This window comes from Neoarius graeffei, chromosome 16 (assembly GCF_027579695.1).
Source record: "Neoarius graeffei isolate fNeoGra1 chromosome 16, fNeoGra1.pri, whole genome shotgun sequence".
Lineage (NCBI taxonomy): Eukaryota > Metazoa > Chordata > Actinopteri > Siluriformes > Ariidae > Neoarius > Neoarius graeffei.
In genome coordinates this window covers 36,815,728-36,834,499 of record NC_083584.1, presented here as the reverse complement: position 1 = coordinate 36,834,499, position 18,772 = coordinate 36,815,728, and the positions used below count along the sequence as shown (strand labels likewise).

Here is an 18,772-nt window from a genome sequence, read left to right as displayed (position 1 = left end):
AATTTAGTCTTCAGGGGAGACTGCCTGCACACAGTACTAGTATTAATAGTTTTTTTTTTTCTTACATGAAAGCTGAGGCATTTATATTATATTTGAAGGTAACTTCATGTTGTGCTGTGAGGTTCTCTGCACTTTAACTTTTGAACCAACAGGTGCATTTGGATAAGTAAAGCCTATTTTTCTGCATTTTTGTAGTCCTGGTAATCTTTTATATTGGTAAAGTTGTTTATAGGACCATTTCTCAGTGTCTGTTTTTTTAATCAATAGTTTTTCAGTAATAACTTAATATTTAACATATCACTCAATTTTAAACAACCCCCGCACCTCCCCCATGGGCTGCCCCCATAGTCTCCAAAATTTCTGTGGGAAACACTGGCGTGCGTAACAACGCTAATCAAGCTTAAGCTAGACGACCCGCCTCAAATGTTATCCCAATTTTAGATGGCCTGTTCCAAACCATCCCGCCCCATGAAAAATTCGGACTTGCATATCTCTCTCTCTCTCTCTCTCTCTCTCTCTCTCTCTCATATATATATATATATATATAATCCCTGCACGCTTTGCGTGCATTATGTCTGCCGCTGGCAGACATTTTACCATTTTGCACCCTGCTGTAAATTATTTGTACCCTGCTATTCTCCCAAACTTTGAAGCCTGTCTCTCCCCCACCCCCTCTGCTTTACTGCTCTTTACCTCACTCCGTACTGCCCCACTTCCCCACCTCATATGCACAGCCTCATGATGAGTCAGTTGACTTCATTGTGATCAGTTCATGAAAACCGCAACAAAGGCAGCTTGCAGTGTGTGTGTGTGTGTGTGTGTGTGTGTAACTAAGAATCCTAGTATCACATCGTAAACTAGTGCTGCACGCTTTTTAATTATGATCAGGATGTTTGTCCTTTTCGGTAATGATTAGACTTGTGTAAAGTCTAAGCTAATGTGTGAAACATGAGAGTTTTTATTGGCACGGGGTGAAATCACAAGTTCCTCATTCATGCTTGTTTTGACCAACCACTTCCAGCGCTCTCTGCTTCTCAGACTTCAACACAATTATTTGTCAAGTCTAATTGTGTATACTTATCTCACTTAAAGATCCGCTCAGTTAAACAGAACGGTGACTTGGCTATTTCAATTCCGCTATTCGTTCATGTGAAGGAATCTAGTTTTCTCACTGTTCAAGTCTGCTTAACCTGCAGCTGGAAGTATAGGTGGTTTCTCTTCTCTGTGGGAAACGTGCAGGTGTGTGTGTGTGTGAGAGAGTGAGTGAGTGATGGCCTGTAACAGAAACTCCCCCATTCCACACCTCTGCTCAGGCAGGAAGCAGCTTTAACACGGCGCTGTCATTTTCACATCAGAGGAGGATACAAACCTAATGCATCCTCATCCTCCCCTTTTTCCTGCAGGCAACACGACCCCAGAGCAGTGTGGTCTTTCCAGCCACATGTACACGAGGGTACGGCAAGCAGGGGCAGGCGATCTGGGAAAAATCAGATCACCATTTTACAGACTTCATCCCGATCTACACTTTTATCACCATTTTTACGTTAGTTCATTTTAAGGTGATTGTGAAAGTTACTGGACAAAGTAACCAAAGTGTGTGTACAGGGGGGGAGAGAGGGAGCAGGTAGACAGACAGTGACCCAGACAGACAGAACACGGTGCTCGTTCTAAAAGATGGACAGAGAGAAAGATGGAAATAGAAAAGTGTGTGCCTGGAGGCTCCGTCCTTCAGTGACCCTCCACCTCTCTCCTTTTCTCCTTTCCTGAAATGGGAGAGCGGGAGAGCGGCGGCTCAGTCAGACTCTGTGGGGGACGGGCTAAATTTAGCATCAGGCAGGAACAGAAAATACAAGAGCGTTCCGAAATAACATTTAAACGCTGTATAATTCACAGGAGTAAAAACCCAACTGTAGAAATTTAAAGAAATGATCAGGATCCTCTTTTGGATGGCGTGCATGAGTAAAAGGGTTGACTGAGAATTTGTCAGTTGTGTGTGTGTCTTGGGTACACACACATGCTGCTTCTCTCTGTGTTTGTTTTGGACCACTTTGGCATTAGTGGCAATGTAAGCATCACTGTGTTGGAGAAGTGCACTGAAGGTGTGTGTGTGTGTGTGTGTGTGTGTTATAGACCTAATACTAATTCCAAACTCTGAAAATGTAGCCTACTGCGACGTGGCATTTACTCTCCCCCTCCAGTTCCTTAAGTACACAGACTGACTGTTTTTCGAAACTAAATGCCAGCAGTTCCATTTGTGTCTCTGTATTTAAAAAAACAAAACAACCCAACAGTCAGTGCGTTCACATGCACATCCAAATCGAGCTGCTGTCGGTAATCGAGCTAAGGGTCCCAGCAGGGGTGCCAGAGAAATCCAATCCTACATGCACACAAGGAAATCAAGCTATTGTGTGAGGTACATTGTGCACCCGAGCCACAGGTGGCGCTACACGCCCCATCGTGTTGGTACACTTCCGGTTGTCGTCATGAAGAAGGAGTGATTTCCACTTAACATTCACACCACATGTCATTGCCACCTGTTGGCTACAAACTGTCCTGCACAGACCACTGTTTTGTAAGACGACTTATTTTGCACAATTGTATATTTTTCTAAAGTCCATTTTTTGCTTACAATTTAACTTATGTCTTAATAAACACACAAAAAGTTCAATTGTTTTTGTTTTTTGTCTCCTTGTTCCTCCTGACCTCTTCTGCTTCTCGCTACTACTATGTACTGTTGTCATGCCGACCGAGGCTGTTGTGTTTCCCACTTGTGGTCTCGTCACTTGTCACTTCCAGAAGGGAAGTAAGTAGCTCGACTACATAGCTCGATAGGGTTACATGCACTAAGTAGCTCGGCTACAATCGCATAATCTAGGTCGTGTAGCTTGATTACGAAAAATCCAGTTCGTTTTGATTTCAGCCGAGCTAAGGTGCATCCATGGCATTTAGAACTTCGATTTCAGTCGAGCTACGGCAGAAATTCGATTTTCTCTCTGTGCATGTAAACGCACCGAGTGTGATTTCATCTTAACGTGAAGACTGGCACGCAGTATCTGTTTTCAGGTTAATGGTGGGAGGCATATCGTTATTAATAAGCGAACCTCTGACACGTCCATTACGAGGCAGTGAAACTGCCAAGCCACAAACAAAATAAACCCACACATGACCATGGGGTTAAGAGCAGCATCCGTCCTGCTTCAAGGCTCCTCTCTGCTTTCGACAGTCATGTAAACCATGACGAAAGTGTTGCGTCCTCCTCATAATGAAAGTGTAAATATGATAACGGGCACGGTGGTGGACATGGACACTACTTTTGCACTTCTGCCGTTTCAGACTGTTGTGACACAGTCCCACGTGAGTTCTCGTTGTTTTGTGGTTTGTTTAAATTAGTTTTTCCTCCGGAGTTTCGTTTCCCACCCTGTGTGCTCACAGACGTCAGATCATCACCGATATTTGGGAACGTCTCCTCAGCACACACATGTGACACTGTGGAGTGTCACATGGTCTTCTAGTGTGCAAGAGGGTTTCCTTCGGGTTCTCAGATTTCCTCCCAAATCCTATAGGATCGTAGGTGAATTGGCGGCACGCGGTTGCCCCGGGGTGTGATTGTGTGCGCACGCGCTGACTATTGTCCCATCCTGAGTGCATATCCAAATCTCACAGTCTTCCTGGGAAACGATTCAGAATCCCACAACCCTGACCAGGATAAAGCTGGAGATAAACGAAAGAATCAACTTTACAAAAGCCAGTATTGTGTTAAAGCAAAAGACTGCGTCCTTCATCCCAGGTAGCAAAGACAAAGGTAGTGTTAATGCGATAGTGATAACGTTCTGGAAAAAGTGTATGAATGTTGATCTGTGATGCAGCGGAAGCGCCGTGTCTGTGGGGGATACGTTCAAAGATCTAATGTGGACAGCTGACACTGCGGTTGATGATGATGATTTAATAATAATGAGTTCAATTTATATAGTGCCTTTTTCACACACAAGGTCACTTTACAATTAGGGAAAAGTGGGGGGGAGGAAGAGTCCACCAAAAGAAGTCAAAGTCCCTTCCTACGCCTTGTGGCGCATCGGGCGGCGCCGATCTCCATTTCTGTAGCCCTCGGCCTCTCGCCTATTACGTAGCTAGGGTTACAGTGGGAGGCTAGTCCTCTGGTAACCGCGAGAGTTTGACTCCCCACTCGCGTCTGTATTGCAGCGTGCCTTGCCAGATGGCAATAGGTACCATTTTTTATGATGGTCTTTGGTATGACCCGACCGGGAGTAAAACTCGCGATTTCCCAATTGAGAGGTGGACACACTGACCACTAGGCCAACTCGCGGTCCACCGAAAGAGGGTCAGGATGTAATTCCAATGGTGTAGCTGCCTAGCCTGGCTAACGCGACTTCAAAGCTCTCCGAGCTATTGGTCTGGCCAAGATATTAAGCCCAACCGTTTCCCAGAGCCCGTGGTTGACCCGCCTCCCTGAAATGCCTCAGTTTGCTACTGGTCGAAGCCAGAAAAGGCTGTGACGAAGCTTAAACCAATCACATCACTCTTTCCTCTGACGTATGCGACGCGACGGGGCTAACTGGTAGATTAAACTCTTACCGAAGCCGGTCGGGAGCAAGGCGAAAACGTCCTTCCTTTCAATAAATACCTCCAGGGCTGCTCTTTGCTCCGTTTTCAATGAGAACTTCCCGTTGAATGCTTTCAATACAGCATCTATGCGTAATAGATGCGGAAGCGTGAATGAAGTGCTTCCGGCATAGATTCTGTAAACGATCTATGGCTTCCGGTCGCAGTTCTACTACGTCAGTGCCTTGAACACGCCTCTACCCAGGGCCGTTGGAGATGCTCAAAGTTGATTGGTTCCCGATTTTTCGGGAGCTTGGAAGAGCTGTAGATAGCTTGCCTGGCCAGACTAAGCTCGCAACAGGCCCTCGTGTTGCGTCACGCTTAGGATAGGCGGGCCCAGGCTAGTAGCTGCCCACAGTCCCACCAAAAGGCGCACAAAGATAAATCCCATGCCACCTGCACAGCCGCAGCAACGCCCATTCAGAGCACTGCACAGGGCATTGGACAACCCTGCAGTTAAAAGAGCAACGCGTTCACTGCAGTCCATAGCGAGGAGCACAGGCATCACCCATGGTGGACCAAAGCCTGAAGGAAACCCATGTCTGAAATTGGGTCCGGAGCTACGCCACAACTGGCGGACAAAACATTAAAAAAAAAAAAACTTGAAACTATACAAACACACAAAGGAAGAAACAAAGGAAGAAAAATAAAAGGCTCTGGTGCTCTCAACCGGAAATGGAAATAGCAGCAAACTGTATATAAAGCTTGTTTTTTGTGTCCATACATACCTATAATATAATATTCATTTATAAATTACACACAATGACCTCGACAACAGTAACCAGTGATTGATTACTTATGAACTGAGCACAAGGTCTTTACTCAAAAATATCAGACCGAGGTCTTGACAGTACAGACCGTACAAAAAGACCTCGGTCTGATATTTTCCCATAAAGACCGAGCAAGCGAGGTTACTAAGGAGTTTATTGTATGGCTTTTTTCTTTCTTTTTTTTTTTTTGGGGGGGCTTTTTTTCACCTTTCTTGGATAGGACAGTGTAGAGACAGGACAGGAAATGAGCGGGAGAGAGAGACGTGGAGGGATTGGGAAATGACCACGGGTCGGAATCGAACCCGGGTCCCCGGATTTATAGTATGGCGCCTTAGCCACCTGAGTCACAACGCCCCCGGCTTTTTTATTTCTAAGATTAAAATATACGGTCATTATAATGAGGCGTGACGCTGCTTTCAGTCACGTCATATTTGTAACGTAGTTGAGTCATGCGTGCAGAATAAACAGCTAGCAGTTTCAAAACTGAGTTTCTGTTCGCAGTTTCTGGATGCTCTTTGTTGCTCATTTCTTGAATAACTCTGTGACTCTTGTTTGTCTTTTGTGTTTCAGCTGGTTTTGATTCCGTTTTGATTTCCAGTTCATCTTTTTTTTTTTTTTGCAACATTGAAAGCCGACGCCTTGGAAAGAAAGTCTGTAATCGCGCACAGGCATTACGGGTAAATACTGCCCGCCAAGGAATCAATCAGAGCGCAGGATTTTACCGGAAGCAGCCTGTACCATATCAAATAAAACCATTATAAAAATATAATGGAATAAAAGTTGTGTGAATTGTCATGTTTGGACTTGAATTCCCATCAGCCACTTCAGCCAGTCACATGTCCTTGATCATGTGCACCCGCTGCTTGTTTAGCACCGTTTTTACTCCGGCTATTCGAGTTCCAGTTTTTGTCCGCGTCTCCATCTGGCTTTTGTCGTCGTTGCTAATTTTCACCGTGGATTTGCGACGCGTTTAGTCCGTGCTCCTGTTTCTTGTCTGTTCCGTGTTCATTATGGAATCAATTTTGTGCCAAAATGTTCATACAATACTTTTGAAATATCAAACAAAAACGACAAATCAAAATACAAAAAAACAAAAAAAAGTCAATTTTTTTAGACTGGCAAACAAATGATTCGTATAATTGTGCAAAATATCAGTCTGTCACTCTTCAGAAACCTTTTATTTTTGTTCTGCGGCTTTCTCAGTTTTGTTTGACGTAATTTATTTTGGCTGCGATTCCAGCTTTCTCGTTTGCGCTCCCTGACTTTTTGCTTGCAGTTTTGGCACAAACTTGACGTGTGGGTGGGCTGTCCAGGAATGCATTCCCATTGGCTAACTTGTGTTTGACTGACAGCTACGCTCAGCCATTCCCCCGGAGGCTGTTGCGGTCACTGTTTGACGAGTGACCGATCCATTGACGGTAAACAAGGATCGAGTGGACTTCAGTGGCGACTATGATATTGAATTAATTCAACAAAGTGTAAATTCAATATCCTAGTCGCCACTGAAGTCCACTCCATCCTTGTTTACCGTCAATGGATCGGTCACTCATCAAACAGTCCGCCAGAATCCGAGTAGGGAATGGCTGAGCGTAGCTGTCAGTCAAACACAAGTTAGCCAATGGGAATGCATTCCTGGACAGCCCACCCACACGTCAAGTTTGTGCCAAAACTGCAAGCAAAAAGTCAGGGAGCGCAAACGAGAAAGCCGGAATCGCAACCAAAATAAATTACATCAAACAAAACTGAGAAAGCCGCGGAACAAAAATAAAAGGTTTCTGAAGAGTAATAGACTGATATTTTGCACGATTACACGAATCATTTGTTTGCCAGTCTAAAAAAATTGACTTTTTTGGTTTTTTTGTATTTTGATTTGTTGTTTTTGTTTGATATTTCAAAAGTATTGTATGAACATGTTGGCACAAAATTGATTCCATAGTTCATGAGTCTCATATTCATGTCGTTTGATTGTTTTCTAATAAAGAAATTGTGTTTTGCCTCCAAAGCGTTGAATGACATGGATGTGTGTTTCTCTCTCTCTCTCTCTCTCTCTCTCTCTCTCTCTCTCTCTCTCTCTCTCAAATTAACTGGATTCTGATGTTGCCGTTTCATTGCTTCGTATTTTTTTGGAGAATTGAAACGGCTGTTACGCAGTCAGCTGATACCGAGGTCCTGCTCTGTTTCACAAATAACTTGTTGCTTTATTCTTTTGCGGTTTGTTCAGTATCAGAATGATGTGTGATTTAGTATTCGATATAACACACACACACACACACACACACACACACACACACTATTCTTGAATTTCCTTAATGGCTCATTAGTTGTTTTAATTTTTTTTGTCAGTATTGTTTACTTTGAGTTGTATGTTTAGCGGTAGCCAATAAATCCTGTAAGAACAGATGATGTTGCGTTTCACGCGGTGTGTTTAGACATGCCACCAGACCGAAAGTTAAATAATGCTGTTTGGAGCGAGACTTTTGTACAGCTGTGTTTATCTGCTGCAAAACTGTCTTCCCTTGTTCTTTCTTCTTCACTTCCTGGATGCTCTCGAATTTGAGACCCGCTCTCTCTCCGTCTTTCCTGGCGCCTTCTCGCTGTCCGTCCGAGTCGGGGGAAGGGCACAGTGGAGCTCCTTTTAAAGCCTTTTTGAGCCTGCGTTGAAGCAGCTAGCACCAGCTCCAGATTATGCACGGCCTGGTTTGAGAGACAACGCCTACGCCGCCGCCTCAGGAGCCCGTGACAATTGCGGCTGCCAGTTAAGACGTGACCTGACCTTCTGTGGGGTCGAACGGGTTGGAGCCTCGTGAGACGGCGGTATTATTAGAGCACCTTGAATTCAGGCCTGATTGGATCCCAGCGTTCATTTCTTTGCTCGTTTTGTGCTGCGAGAAATCCTGCTGTCACTGTCAGGCCTCTCACTGACGTGGTGCCTCCACACAGTGACAGCGATCTGACAGCTCCACAGCTGTGCCTGAACCATTAGTCAGTTATTCATCAGCCGATCCACAATTCACTCAGTTTCATTATCAGCTCGACTCTGTAATGCGTGCTGAGCGATGACTGACTGACTGATGCGCCCCCTTCACACACTCGGGACAGTTGGCTGTTGACCTTTGACCCCAGTTGCTCATTACACGATCATTCTGCGTGACAGCTGGGAGTCACACGCCACAACTCCTCTGGGAATGGAGGGGTGGAGGAAGTGTGCGTATGCATAGATGATGCAGCACTTTTAGTCGGTTCTATCTGTTGCTCGCTCTTTTTCAAATGGCAACTTTTTCAATGTGTAGGCCAAAAAGAGTGCAGCTGTGATATAAGATAAGAACATGCAGAGGCGCGTGTGTGTCTGTGTGTGGCTGAGCCAGCAGCTGTTGTTTGCAGGCTCTCTCAGCTGTCTCCGGTGGTGAGTAGAGGCGCTGCAACTGGCCTCGCTCTGTACTTCCCCAGCAACCACACTCATCCCCCACTCCCCCCCTCTCTCCACCATAGTCATGCACCCTTTCTGTTTTTCCTTCCTTTGTTTGTCACTCCATGCTCACTGACTCCTGCTTCACAGAGATCCCTCTTCCTTTTTACCCCTCTCTTCTCCCCCTCCACACACTTCCTTCTTCCCCTTTCCCCTTCATCAACCCTACTTTATAATACTCCGTCAAAAGTAGAAGGCCACGGGACTTCAGCTGTCATTTGTTGTTTAGTCATTAGACGCAAGCTAGAGTGGCAAGGCGCAACAATAAACTACTTGGAGAATCCGGGACAGTAAAGATCCATGAGGATTTGTAAGGATCTCGACACGAAGGATCCAGACCCTGATTCTAGATCTTTACGAACCCAGAAACTGTAAGAAACCAAAATCCTCGGCTCTCGGTGCTTCCGCTGAGGTACGTGACTCCAGCCTAGGGCTGCATACCGGTACTGTGTACCGGTACTGTACCGTGAAAATCGATTCGGTACAGGTCCAAAATACTGGCTCATGAAGTACCGGTACTGTACCGATATAAACTTGCACCAAGTATCTGCTTATTTTGTGACTGAAGATGCGTAAATCCGACCACAAAGACGAAAATGTAGCACTGGAAAAGACGTAAAATGCCGCGCTGAGACTTGAAATCAGAGCCATCTTTGATTTGAGATCCTCTCGCCACAGTCTCACGAGACATTGCAAGAGCTTGGCTGATCCAGCGTTCTGATTGGTCAAAAAGACTCAAAATCAGGTCAGCCATTTTTCCTTTGCTGGCATTGGCAGTCTTTGCTGCTTTGTGTAATTTTGCCGCGCAAGTTAAAGGCCGCGGACTGCGCGTAGTCTGTAGTACTCTAGTGTAGTCACTTCTCGCTGTGAGACAACTTATGACTTTTTGTCCCAAGTTAACTATAGTGTGAGACTGAGAGGGCGACTGAGAAGTGAGGTAGGAAACCTAGTTATGTTCGGTTTTCTTTGAATAAAGATACTGACAAGTTGTCGATAGTTTATTAATGTTTGTCATTATTAAAGAAGTTCAGAAGAATTTGTCAAATTGTTGAGGTACAGGTCCGGACCTGTACCTAAACCTCTGTACCTGTACTTGATGTTACGTTTAGGTACGCAGCCCTACTCCAGCCACATTCAAAACGCTTCTAATGCAGTGTCGGGGGCGGCGTAGCACATCTGGAGGAAAGTGCCATCTGACCACCTCCACACGCATGAGCTCACGGACACCCATGATTGGTTGCTGTAATTGACAGGGCAGAGAGGGTATGAAACCCCTCCCTCCCTGAGAGCATGGCCAGTTTTGCTTTATTGGGCTCCCGGCCATGGGTGGCTGTGGCTCGGAATGATCGGGTGAATGGTTTTCTGTTTTGCCTCTCGTGAGCCAGTATTCAAAATCCTTAAGGCTCTAGACCCAGTAAAGATCCAGAATGAGTAAGGATTTAGGCCCAGTAAAGAGGCAAACACAGTAAGGCCCTGTTTACATTATTTCGAATCAGTGGATCATCAGATTGACGTTTTTAAAACGATTCGCGTACACACAATTTCTGTGCCCGCAACAAAACCGTTCCCCATGCACACAGCAACACCAATACACGGATACGCTAATCACATGACTAATTAGACATCACGTCACATGATCCCAGTGCATATCGGGCATGCTCAAGTCACTCACCACTTGCAAGTGGAAGGATGTCGTTGTAAAAAATGAAGTATGCCAGTCTGTTATCGGCGGTACTGGTACTACAATGACGCCTTTTTTACACCGTGTATGGCCTTCGTGTTTATGCTAGAAGGATCTAACAGTGTTCGGTACACTCTTCACCTCGCAGAACGGCCGTTTTTTTGCGATTACGACAAGACTATTTAGTGCTACGGTAACCAACACACTTCCTGTATTGCTCATTCACTTAATGACTTCCTCAACACACTTCCTGTATTGCTCATTCACATGACCAACGCCAGCGAATCAGGAAGGTGGATGTCACAGTGACGTTGTCCAATGACGACGTCAGCTGGAGCTCAGCACTGCGTATCCTCGTTCCTCAATGTTTACACAGCACCGGATCAGATGCGTACTGGGTTGAATACGTGGGCCCTGGCGGATTCAAGTTGTTCTGCCTGTGGAGTCGTTTTCCGGCGTTTTAATGTGCACGGACAGTGCATCCGCAACGAAAACGATACGGATACGGTCTAATGTAAACACCACCTAAGGATGCAGGCACAGTAAAGAGCCAGCCAGACTAAGGATCCAGACTCAGGGTTGTTTGGACATTAAGGAGAAGCCTGTTCCCACACTGAGGAGCTGTGCCACTGAGATCTAATGGACAGGCCAGACTTCCTGAAGTTGATGACCTGAACTGGTATGTGGGTGTGGAGGTCTGAAGTAAGGCGCGGATAACGTAATGCAAGGTTCTTTGAGGTCTGGAATGCAAGGTCAGGAATTGAAATGCTGCTGCAGAAGGGAGCCGGTGTTGTGAGCTCAGTCAGTTAATGGTTTGGGGAGTGAAGAGCAGCAGATCTTGCACTCAACAAGTCTAAACATGGTCAGGAAAGGTCTACTGAGGAAGCAGTCGGGAGGATCTGCCGTTTGATGTGATGCGATCAGAGAAGTCAAGCCAATCATCAAGAATCACACGCAGTTTCCTGGCAGCGTGCATGCGTGCGTGCGTGTCGGGTGGACTGTTGGTGGAGAGTGAGAGGGTCAAATAACTCGGGTCAATTAAAATCTGTTTTATTCTCCAAAACAGTGAAAATAGGCCACGTCTTTGGGTTCAGTGTAAAATGCTCGACGTAACAAAAGGAAAAAAAAAATGAACGCCAGCACAAAAACATCAATAAGACATGAAAGGTTCATCATTCCCAGTAGCCATTAAAAACTGAATACATGATGAATAAAGAGGTTTTATTGGAAGAAAATGACTTTTTATAGATGTTCTTCTTGGACAGTGAAACTCTAAATCATCCCCAACTGCAAAATGTTATAAAGACTCTACTGCACACGTTATGACGCTTTCATAGGAAAAAAACCCCCAAAAAACATTACGCTGCATTTTATCACTTCAAATAATTTCCATGTCTATGTTCTGAACAAAAGACGTAAACCGTTATTATGAGCTGCATAAAATAAGTCGAATAATACACGTCGTCTTTACAATATCTGCCAAAGGAATGTGTCACATCTCCTTCATTCAAATGAGATGAAGATCTTTCTGTGGACGTCACTTTCCAAATTGGGGAACGAGGTTGAAGAATGGCAACATATATACTTTACTAAACAATAATGAAGCTTTTTTTAATTATTTTTTTAAGCTCATCTGGCCATAGGCCTGGCATGACGCGTCGTCTGTCCACAATTTGCAAAAATCGCAACGCCTCCTACAGTTTTGATTGGATTTCCATCAAACTCGCATACGGTTCCCCAGGTGCGTGTGCATAAAAGTTGTCAAGATGGTGGCGCCACCCGTCACATTTATGATTTTATGGGCGTCTTGGCCGGTATGAGCTATAGCCTCATTGAGGCTATTTTTCTAAAACAAGATTTAAATAATGCCAAAGATGTAGTATTTTTGGTCAGCACGGTGGTGTAGTGGTTAGCGCTGTTGCCTCACAGCAAGAAGGTCTGGGTTTGAGCCCCGTGGCCGGCGAGGGCCTTTCTGTGCGGAGTTTGCATGTTCTCCCCGTGTCCGCGTGGGTTTCCTCCGGGTGCTCCGGTTTCCCCCACAGTCCAAAGACATGCAGGTTAGGTTAACTGGTGACTCTCTAAGGCTACATCCACACGACAACGGCAACGAGATTTTATTTAAAAAAATATCGCGTCCACATGGGCAACGGATCAGTAAAATATCAGGTACATATGGCAACGCAACGCTTGCTGAAAACGATGCAATACACATGCCACACCTCTACGTGCGCTGTAAGACGGTCCCATCGGAGACACCAGAACAATAGAAGTAGTAGACGCATGCGCATAAACCCCTTCCTCTACCCGGCGTGAAGCACTCTCAGGAACAAACACACAACAACAAGAAGAAGATGGCTGCGACTACGCGAGGAAATCGTGCCTTCTGTGTGTACAAATTAGTTTTATTAGTGTGCATAGTTTTATATAACTAACTTTTCTTATTGTGTGTGAACATTTTGAAAAGCATTTTTATAATAACTTTTTATATTGTGTGTGAACATTTTGAAAAGCAGTCTTATCCAATAAAAAAAGAAATTCAAGAAATGGTTCAGTTACTTGTTTATTTAAAAGAAAAGCTGTATACAAAAGTGAATACAAAAAACAGCGAGAGTGCTGCTTGTTCTAGTCATGCGGTTGTGACGTCATCGTAAACAAATCCGTTCTACTCATCCAGACGACTTCGCAACGGCGCCGTTGCCAGATTTTTCCACTCTGGAACCCGTTCTCAAAAAATATCGTTTTGGGGCACCCAAAACGCCAGTGCCGTGTGGACGCCAGGCCAAAATGAAAACAATTTTACCAGAGTCACCTGAATCCGTTGCCATGTGGACAGCCTCTAAATTGACCGTAGGTGTGAATGTGAGTGTGAATGGTTGTCTGTGTCTGTGTGTCAGCCCTGTGATGACCTGGCAACTTGTCCAGGGTGTACCCCGCCTTTCGCCTGTAGTCAGCTGGGATAGGCTCCAGCTTGCCTGCGACCCTGTAGAACAGGATAAAGCGGCTACAGATAATGAGATGAGATGTAGTATTTTTGTGTGTGGCAAAAATGTGCAGATTGTTGATGGACAGAAATCCGCAGAGCTCTTCTGGGAAAATATCATGTATTTGTCCGAGGGTATAATTGGAAGCAGCTACTACAAATTGGCGATTGTGGGTGTTTTTTTTTTTTTTAAATGCTTAAATAATCCAGATAACTTGGATTTTGTAGGATGACAGCAGCATGCTGGAGAGGGTTAAGTGCAAGTGGCTGCAATATTTTTAGTTAGATTTACGGCAGCTGTATTGGATAGGAAGCTGTGTTGCTTCCTTCGTGCTTGCCAGTTGTGCTGTTCTGGAAGTTTTTGTTTGTTTTTTTCCTTTTCTTCCCCTTTCTTTTTTTAATACTCTTCTTGACCAGATGAACACTGCATCCTGCTATATTGCATGATAATGTAATTGCAGCACTAAATCCAGCATCTGTTGTGGTCCGTGTACATTTGTCCACTTCCCAGTGGATGGCACTGCATGTGAATGTTCTGTTGCTCAATCCAGAGAAATATGTGCTGTGCAGAAACCAAGAGCCCCATGTACTAACTTTCTGTTCCTGCTTTTATAAACTGATAGATGAACATCTCTTGCTGTTTGCCTATTGCTTTTCATTTTTTCTGCACTTCATTATTAAAGCGAGACGGCCTTTCGATTTCATAAAATCGGCGAAATTTAGTTCCCTCTGAAATTTGGTCATTGTGATGAGTGTTTCTGTATTTCACAAAATATCAGACCATTCTGGAGCTGGGAAGTTATTTAATTTAAGGGGATTCCTGAGCAAATAATGTGCACGAAATCGCTCGCTTCACGCAGTCAAGCAGACGGAGGAAGTCCGTGTGCACGCATGCGCAGGTTTACCTTTGACCGTGCACTGACAGTTCCATCATTCTGTCGCTAAACGAACAGCTGATCACGCCGAGGTGCTCGCTGACCGCCGATTATTTATTAGTTTGATCCTGCGTTTCCTTTCCTTCACAACATAACGTCTTTTCTTTTCGCTTTCCGTTACTGTAGTCAGTCTTTCACGTTTCATTCGCACACTCGCGTGCTCCATTTTTTTTTTCTCTCTCCTGTTTCAAATTTGTATCCCACAATGCCTTGCGCTAACAGGCAAAACCCACCATGTGATTTGTCAAGTTTAAGTCATAAATAATTTTCCCCGACGCCCAATTATTTTTGTTCAGTGGACCAAAAGCTACCGAATTCGAATCACAGACTTTCAATTTTATTGCTTTTTTCTTTTAATAGAACAATTAATGAATTTAGAGCCATGTGGCCCTAAATTCTCCGCTATTTTTTCCTGCTTCACCATGACATACCGTAGTATCTTGAATTGGGTCATGGTGAAGCAGGAAAAAATAGCGGAGAATTTAAGGCCACGTGACCCTAAATTCATTAACTGTTCTATTAAAAGAAAAAAGCAATAAAATTGAAAGTCTGTGATTCGAATTGGGTAGCTTTCAGTCCACTGAACAAAAATGACTGGGCGTCGGAAAATTCTTTTTAGGACCGACACTTGAAAAATCTGAAAGGCAGTCAAGCTTTAAAGGAATAGAATAGATATTTATAAAATTACGATTTTCCTCCAAATTTTGGCTTCCAGGATTATAACGTATGAGAGAGTTGCTTAGACCAGTGTCACAAAATCTCCGTCATTTAAAAGTGCGCTGCGTTCATTTTCTCTTTTTTTTTTTTTTTTTTTTTTTTTTTTTTAATATAGAGGGTAATTTTTGCCAGACATTCTTCTAACATATCTAACCCATGAACTGTTAGAATTGTTCCTCAAAAAAAAATTCTAGTCATATTTGTAGCAGGGCGGCACGGTGGTGTAGTGGTTAGCACTGTCGCCTCACAGCAAGAAGGTCCGGGTTCGAGCCCCGTGGCCGGCGAGGGCCTTTCTGTGCGGAGTTTACATGTTCTCCCCGTGTCCGCGTGGGTTTCCTCCGGGTGCTCCGGTTTCCCCCACAGTCCAAAGACATGCAGGTTAGGTTAACTGGTGACTCTAAATTGACCGTAGGTGTGAATGTGAGTGTGAATGGTTGTCTGTGTCTGTGTCAGCCCTGTGATGACCTGGCGACTTGTCCAGGGTGTACCCCGCCTTTCACCCGTAGTCAGCTGGGATAGGCTCCAGCTTGCCTGCGACCCTGTAGAACAGGATAAAGCGGCTACAGATAATGAGATGAGATGAGATTTGTAGCAAAGTCAAAAGAATGGGCAGTGGCTTAGCACTCGGTGTGTTTTGTGAGGAAATAAAATTCTGAATGTTTTGTTGTTTTGGTGGAATCTCCTCTGAGGGGCACTGCAAATAGAAAACGGGAGTCATCCAGCTGACCTCCATCTTCTGTGTTAAAATGAGGTGATTGCTTTTTAGAAGCAAATTGCAAATGAGAAATCACATTTTTAGCCTCGAAGAAACCCCAATTTACAAGCAGTGTGATTTTACCTTTGCACAGAGACGACAACCCTGTGTGTGTGTCGTACATCGTCTCGTTCACTATCCTCTGATCACTGCGCGGATCTTTACAGCTCTTATACCCGTATCGACAAAGCTGCTTTACTCTTCTGTCTACCTCGTGTTGAGTGATGGGAGACAAGTCGTTGGGTTCAGCAGGAGAGAAGCATGTATCCCGGCATCCCACAAACAAGCGTGTGTTAAAGGAGAAACACACACCCTTTCGTTCCGTCACACAGCTACAGGAGACAACCCTGACATGCTCAGTCCATCACCGACACGTCCTCTGAGGGCGGGACCGAGCTGCCGATTCTGATTTCTCCACCCACCGTAACTCCATACAAACAGCAACACGCCCCGTTTCGCACTGAATCCTTTCAATGGAAGTTTTTTTGAAGCTTTTGTTTTCCTTTCAATAGGCTCTTTCGTAATCTGTGCGTAACTCCAGTCTTAAATTGCAGTCTAATCAGCTGTAATTGTGATGATGAGCGTGCTAAAGCATGTAGACACGAAACCATAAACAGTCAGGAAATGTCAGTTGAAAATGTCATGTTGAACTTTTGGAGCCCTGAGATCGTTAGCTCAGTCGGTTCGTTCTGGCGACACGGCGCACGGTCCGTCTCTGGCATGATAACGGATGACTCTTCCTCCCCCGTCTTGTGGGTGGGTGTAGACGGCTTGTCTTGTCTTTCTGAGCGTATTTCACACACCATTAGCCTTACAGGAGTAAAGGGAGGGGTTTAGACCTGTAACTTTTTTTTTTTCTTTCTTCGATCGTCCAAGCCACATTTTGATGGCATTTGAACAAATCTGTCCTCGACGTGAAACGCCGTGTATGAAATGAAATGATGTAGCAGTCCGAGTAGCTCCATCTTCCCCGACGGCAGTGCTTTTGTCCCTGATCAGTGTGCACAATAGCTATTAGGCGAACGTCAGTTACACTATTTGAGCATGTGTGACTCCGTGATATGAGTCACAGCCCTGACCCGAGCGAGCCACAGTGAGCACATGTGCAGTCTGCTAGCTGGGTAATGACTAACCTTTCCAGCTCAGCCTGAACAAATGGAGCCAGCCAGTGAATCATAAACAGCCAGTGCTGCTGGTTTACCCTGCTCGTGAAGGACCGTCTGGCATGGAATGAACTCGCTCTGTTAAATAGGTGCGAGGGAAGTTTTTCACACTGCAGTCGAACAGCTGAGTTTTCAGACAGGGTTCAGTCTAGTTTGAGGCGATTGTCTGTACTTGACATGCTAATTACTGACTTGTATTTAATCTGTTCTTAAACGTGTGATTTGTTTTTCAGGATTTCGCCGAAATGAAGAGATGAAGGCGATGGAGGTTTTGCCCATTCTAAAGGAAAAAGTGGCCTTTTTATCAGGTACATAGTGTTCATGATGGATTTCACCACATCATCTGCAGAGTTTTACTTGAGTGCTGAACCCAGGGATCGTACACATTCTTTACATTTTGTTATGCGTTACTTTTTTAAAAACGTCTTCATTTCAAAGGTGATATTTTCAATATTTGTTGTGAACATGGTCTGAGTTTAGAAAAAGAACTGCTTTTTTTTTTTTTCCTTTTTTATACCCCTGTTCCGAAGGGGAGGAATACTACGGTAGTTTACCTCCGTCTGTATCTCCATCCGTCCAAAACGACCCTTTTTCTCAGCACCACTTGGTACCAAACTTCAGCCTGGGGTTCTATACCGTGTGTACTGTTTTCAGGTCTGTTGCACATAAACTTCCTGTTTACTGACTGAATGCATTTACAAAACATATAGCATTGATTTGATTTATAAAATTTTCCTGACACTTTTCTCAGCAACTACAAATCACACCTGCTTGATATTTGGTATCGAGCTTCAGCTTGGGGTTCTATACCGTGTATACTGCTTTCAGGTCTGTCGCACATTGACTTCCTGTTTACTGACTGAATGTATTTACAAAACATATAGCATGGATTTATAAAATTTTCTTAACACTTTTCTGCTTGATATTTGGTATCGTGCTTCAGCTTGGGGATCTATACCATGTATACTATTTTCAGGTCTATCGCACATCAACTTCCTGTTTACCAACTAAATGTATTTACGAAACATATAGAGTGGATTTAAAAAAAGTTTCCTAGCACTTTTCTCAGCAACTACAAATCACACCTGCTTGATATTTGGTATCGCGCTTCAGCTTGGGGTTCTATACCATGTATACCGCTTTCAGGTCTATCGCACATCAACTTCCTGTTTACCGACTAAATGTATTTACAAAACATATAGCATGGATTTATAAAATTTTCCTAGCACTTTTCTCAGCAACTACAAATCACACATGCTTGATATTTGGTATCGAGCTTCAGCTTGGGGATCTATACCATGTGTACTATTTTCAGGTCTATCGCACATCAACTTCCTGTTTACCAACTAAATGTATTTACGAAACATATAGAGTGGATTTATAAAATTTTCCTAGCACTTTTCTCAGCAACTACAAATCACACCTGCTTGATATTTAGTATTGAGCTTCAGCTTGGGGTTCTATACCATGTATACTATTTTCAGGTCTGTCGCACATTGACTTCCTGTTTACTGACTGAATGTATTTACAAAACATATATAGCATGAATTTATAAAATTTTCCTAACACTTTTCTGCTTGATATTTGGTATCGAGCTTCAGCTTGGGGTTCTATACCATGTATACTATTTTCAGGTCTGTCGCACATCAACTTCCTGTTTACCGACTAAATGTGTTTATGAAACAT

General features: G+C 44.1%; 1 protein-coding gene across 1 annotated transcript in view; it reads left to right on the top strand.

Moving 5' to 3' along the window:
* trioa (trio Rho guanine nucleotide exchange factor a) overlaps window positions 1-18,772 on the top strand; it is a 319,083-nt gene that overhangs the window by 151,708 nt on the left and 148,603 nt on the right. The window contains 1 exon segment of the mRNA XM_060942859.1: window positions 17,320-17,394. Coding sequence (XP_060798842.1) covers window positions 17,320-17,394 — 75 coding nt within the window.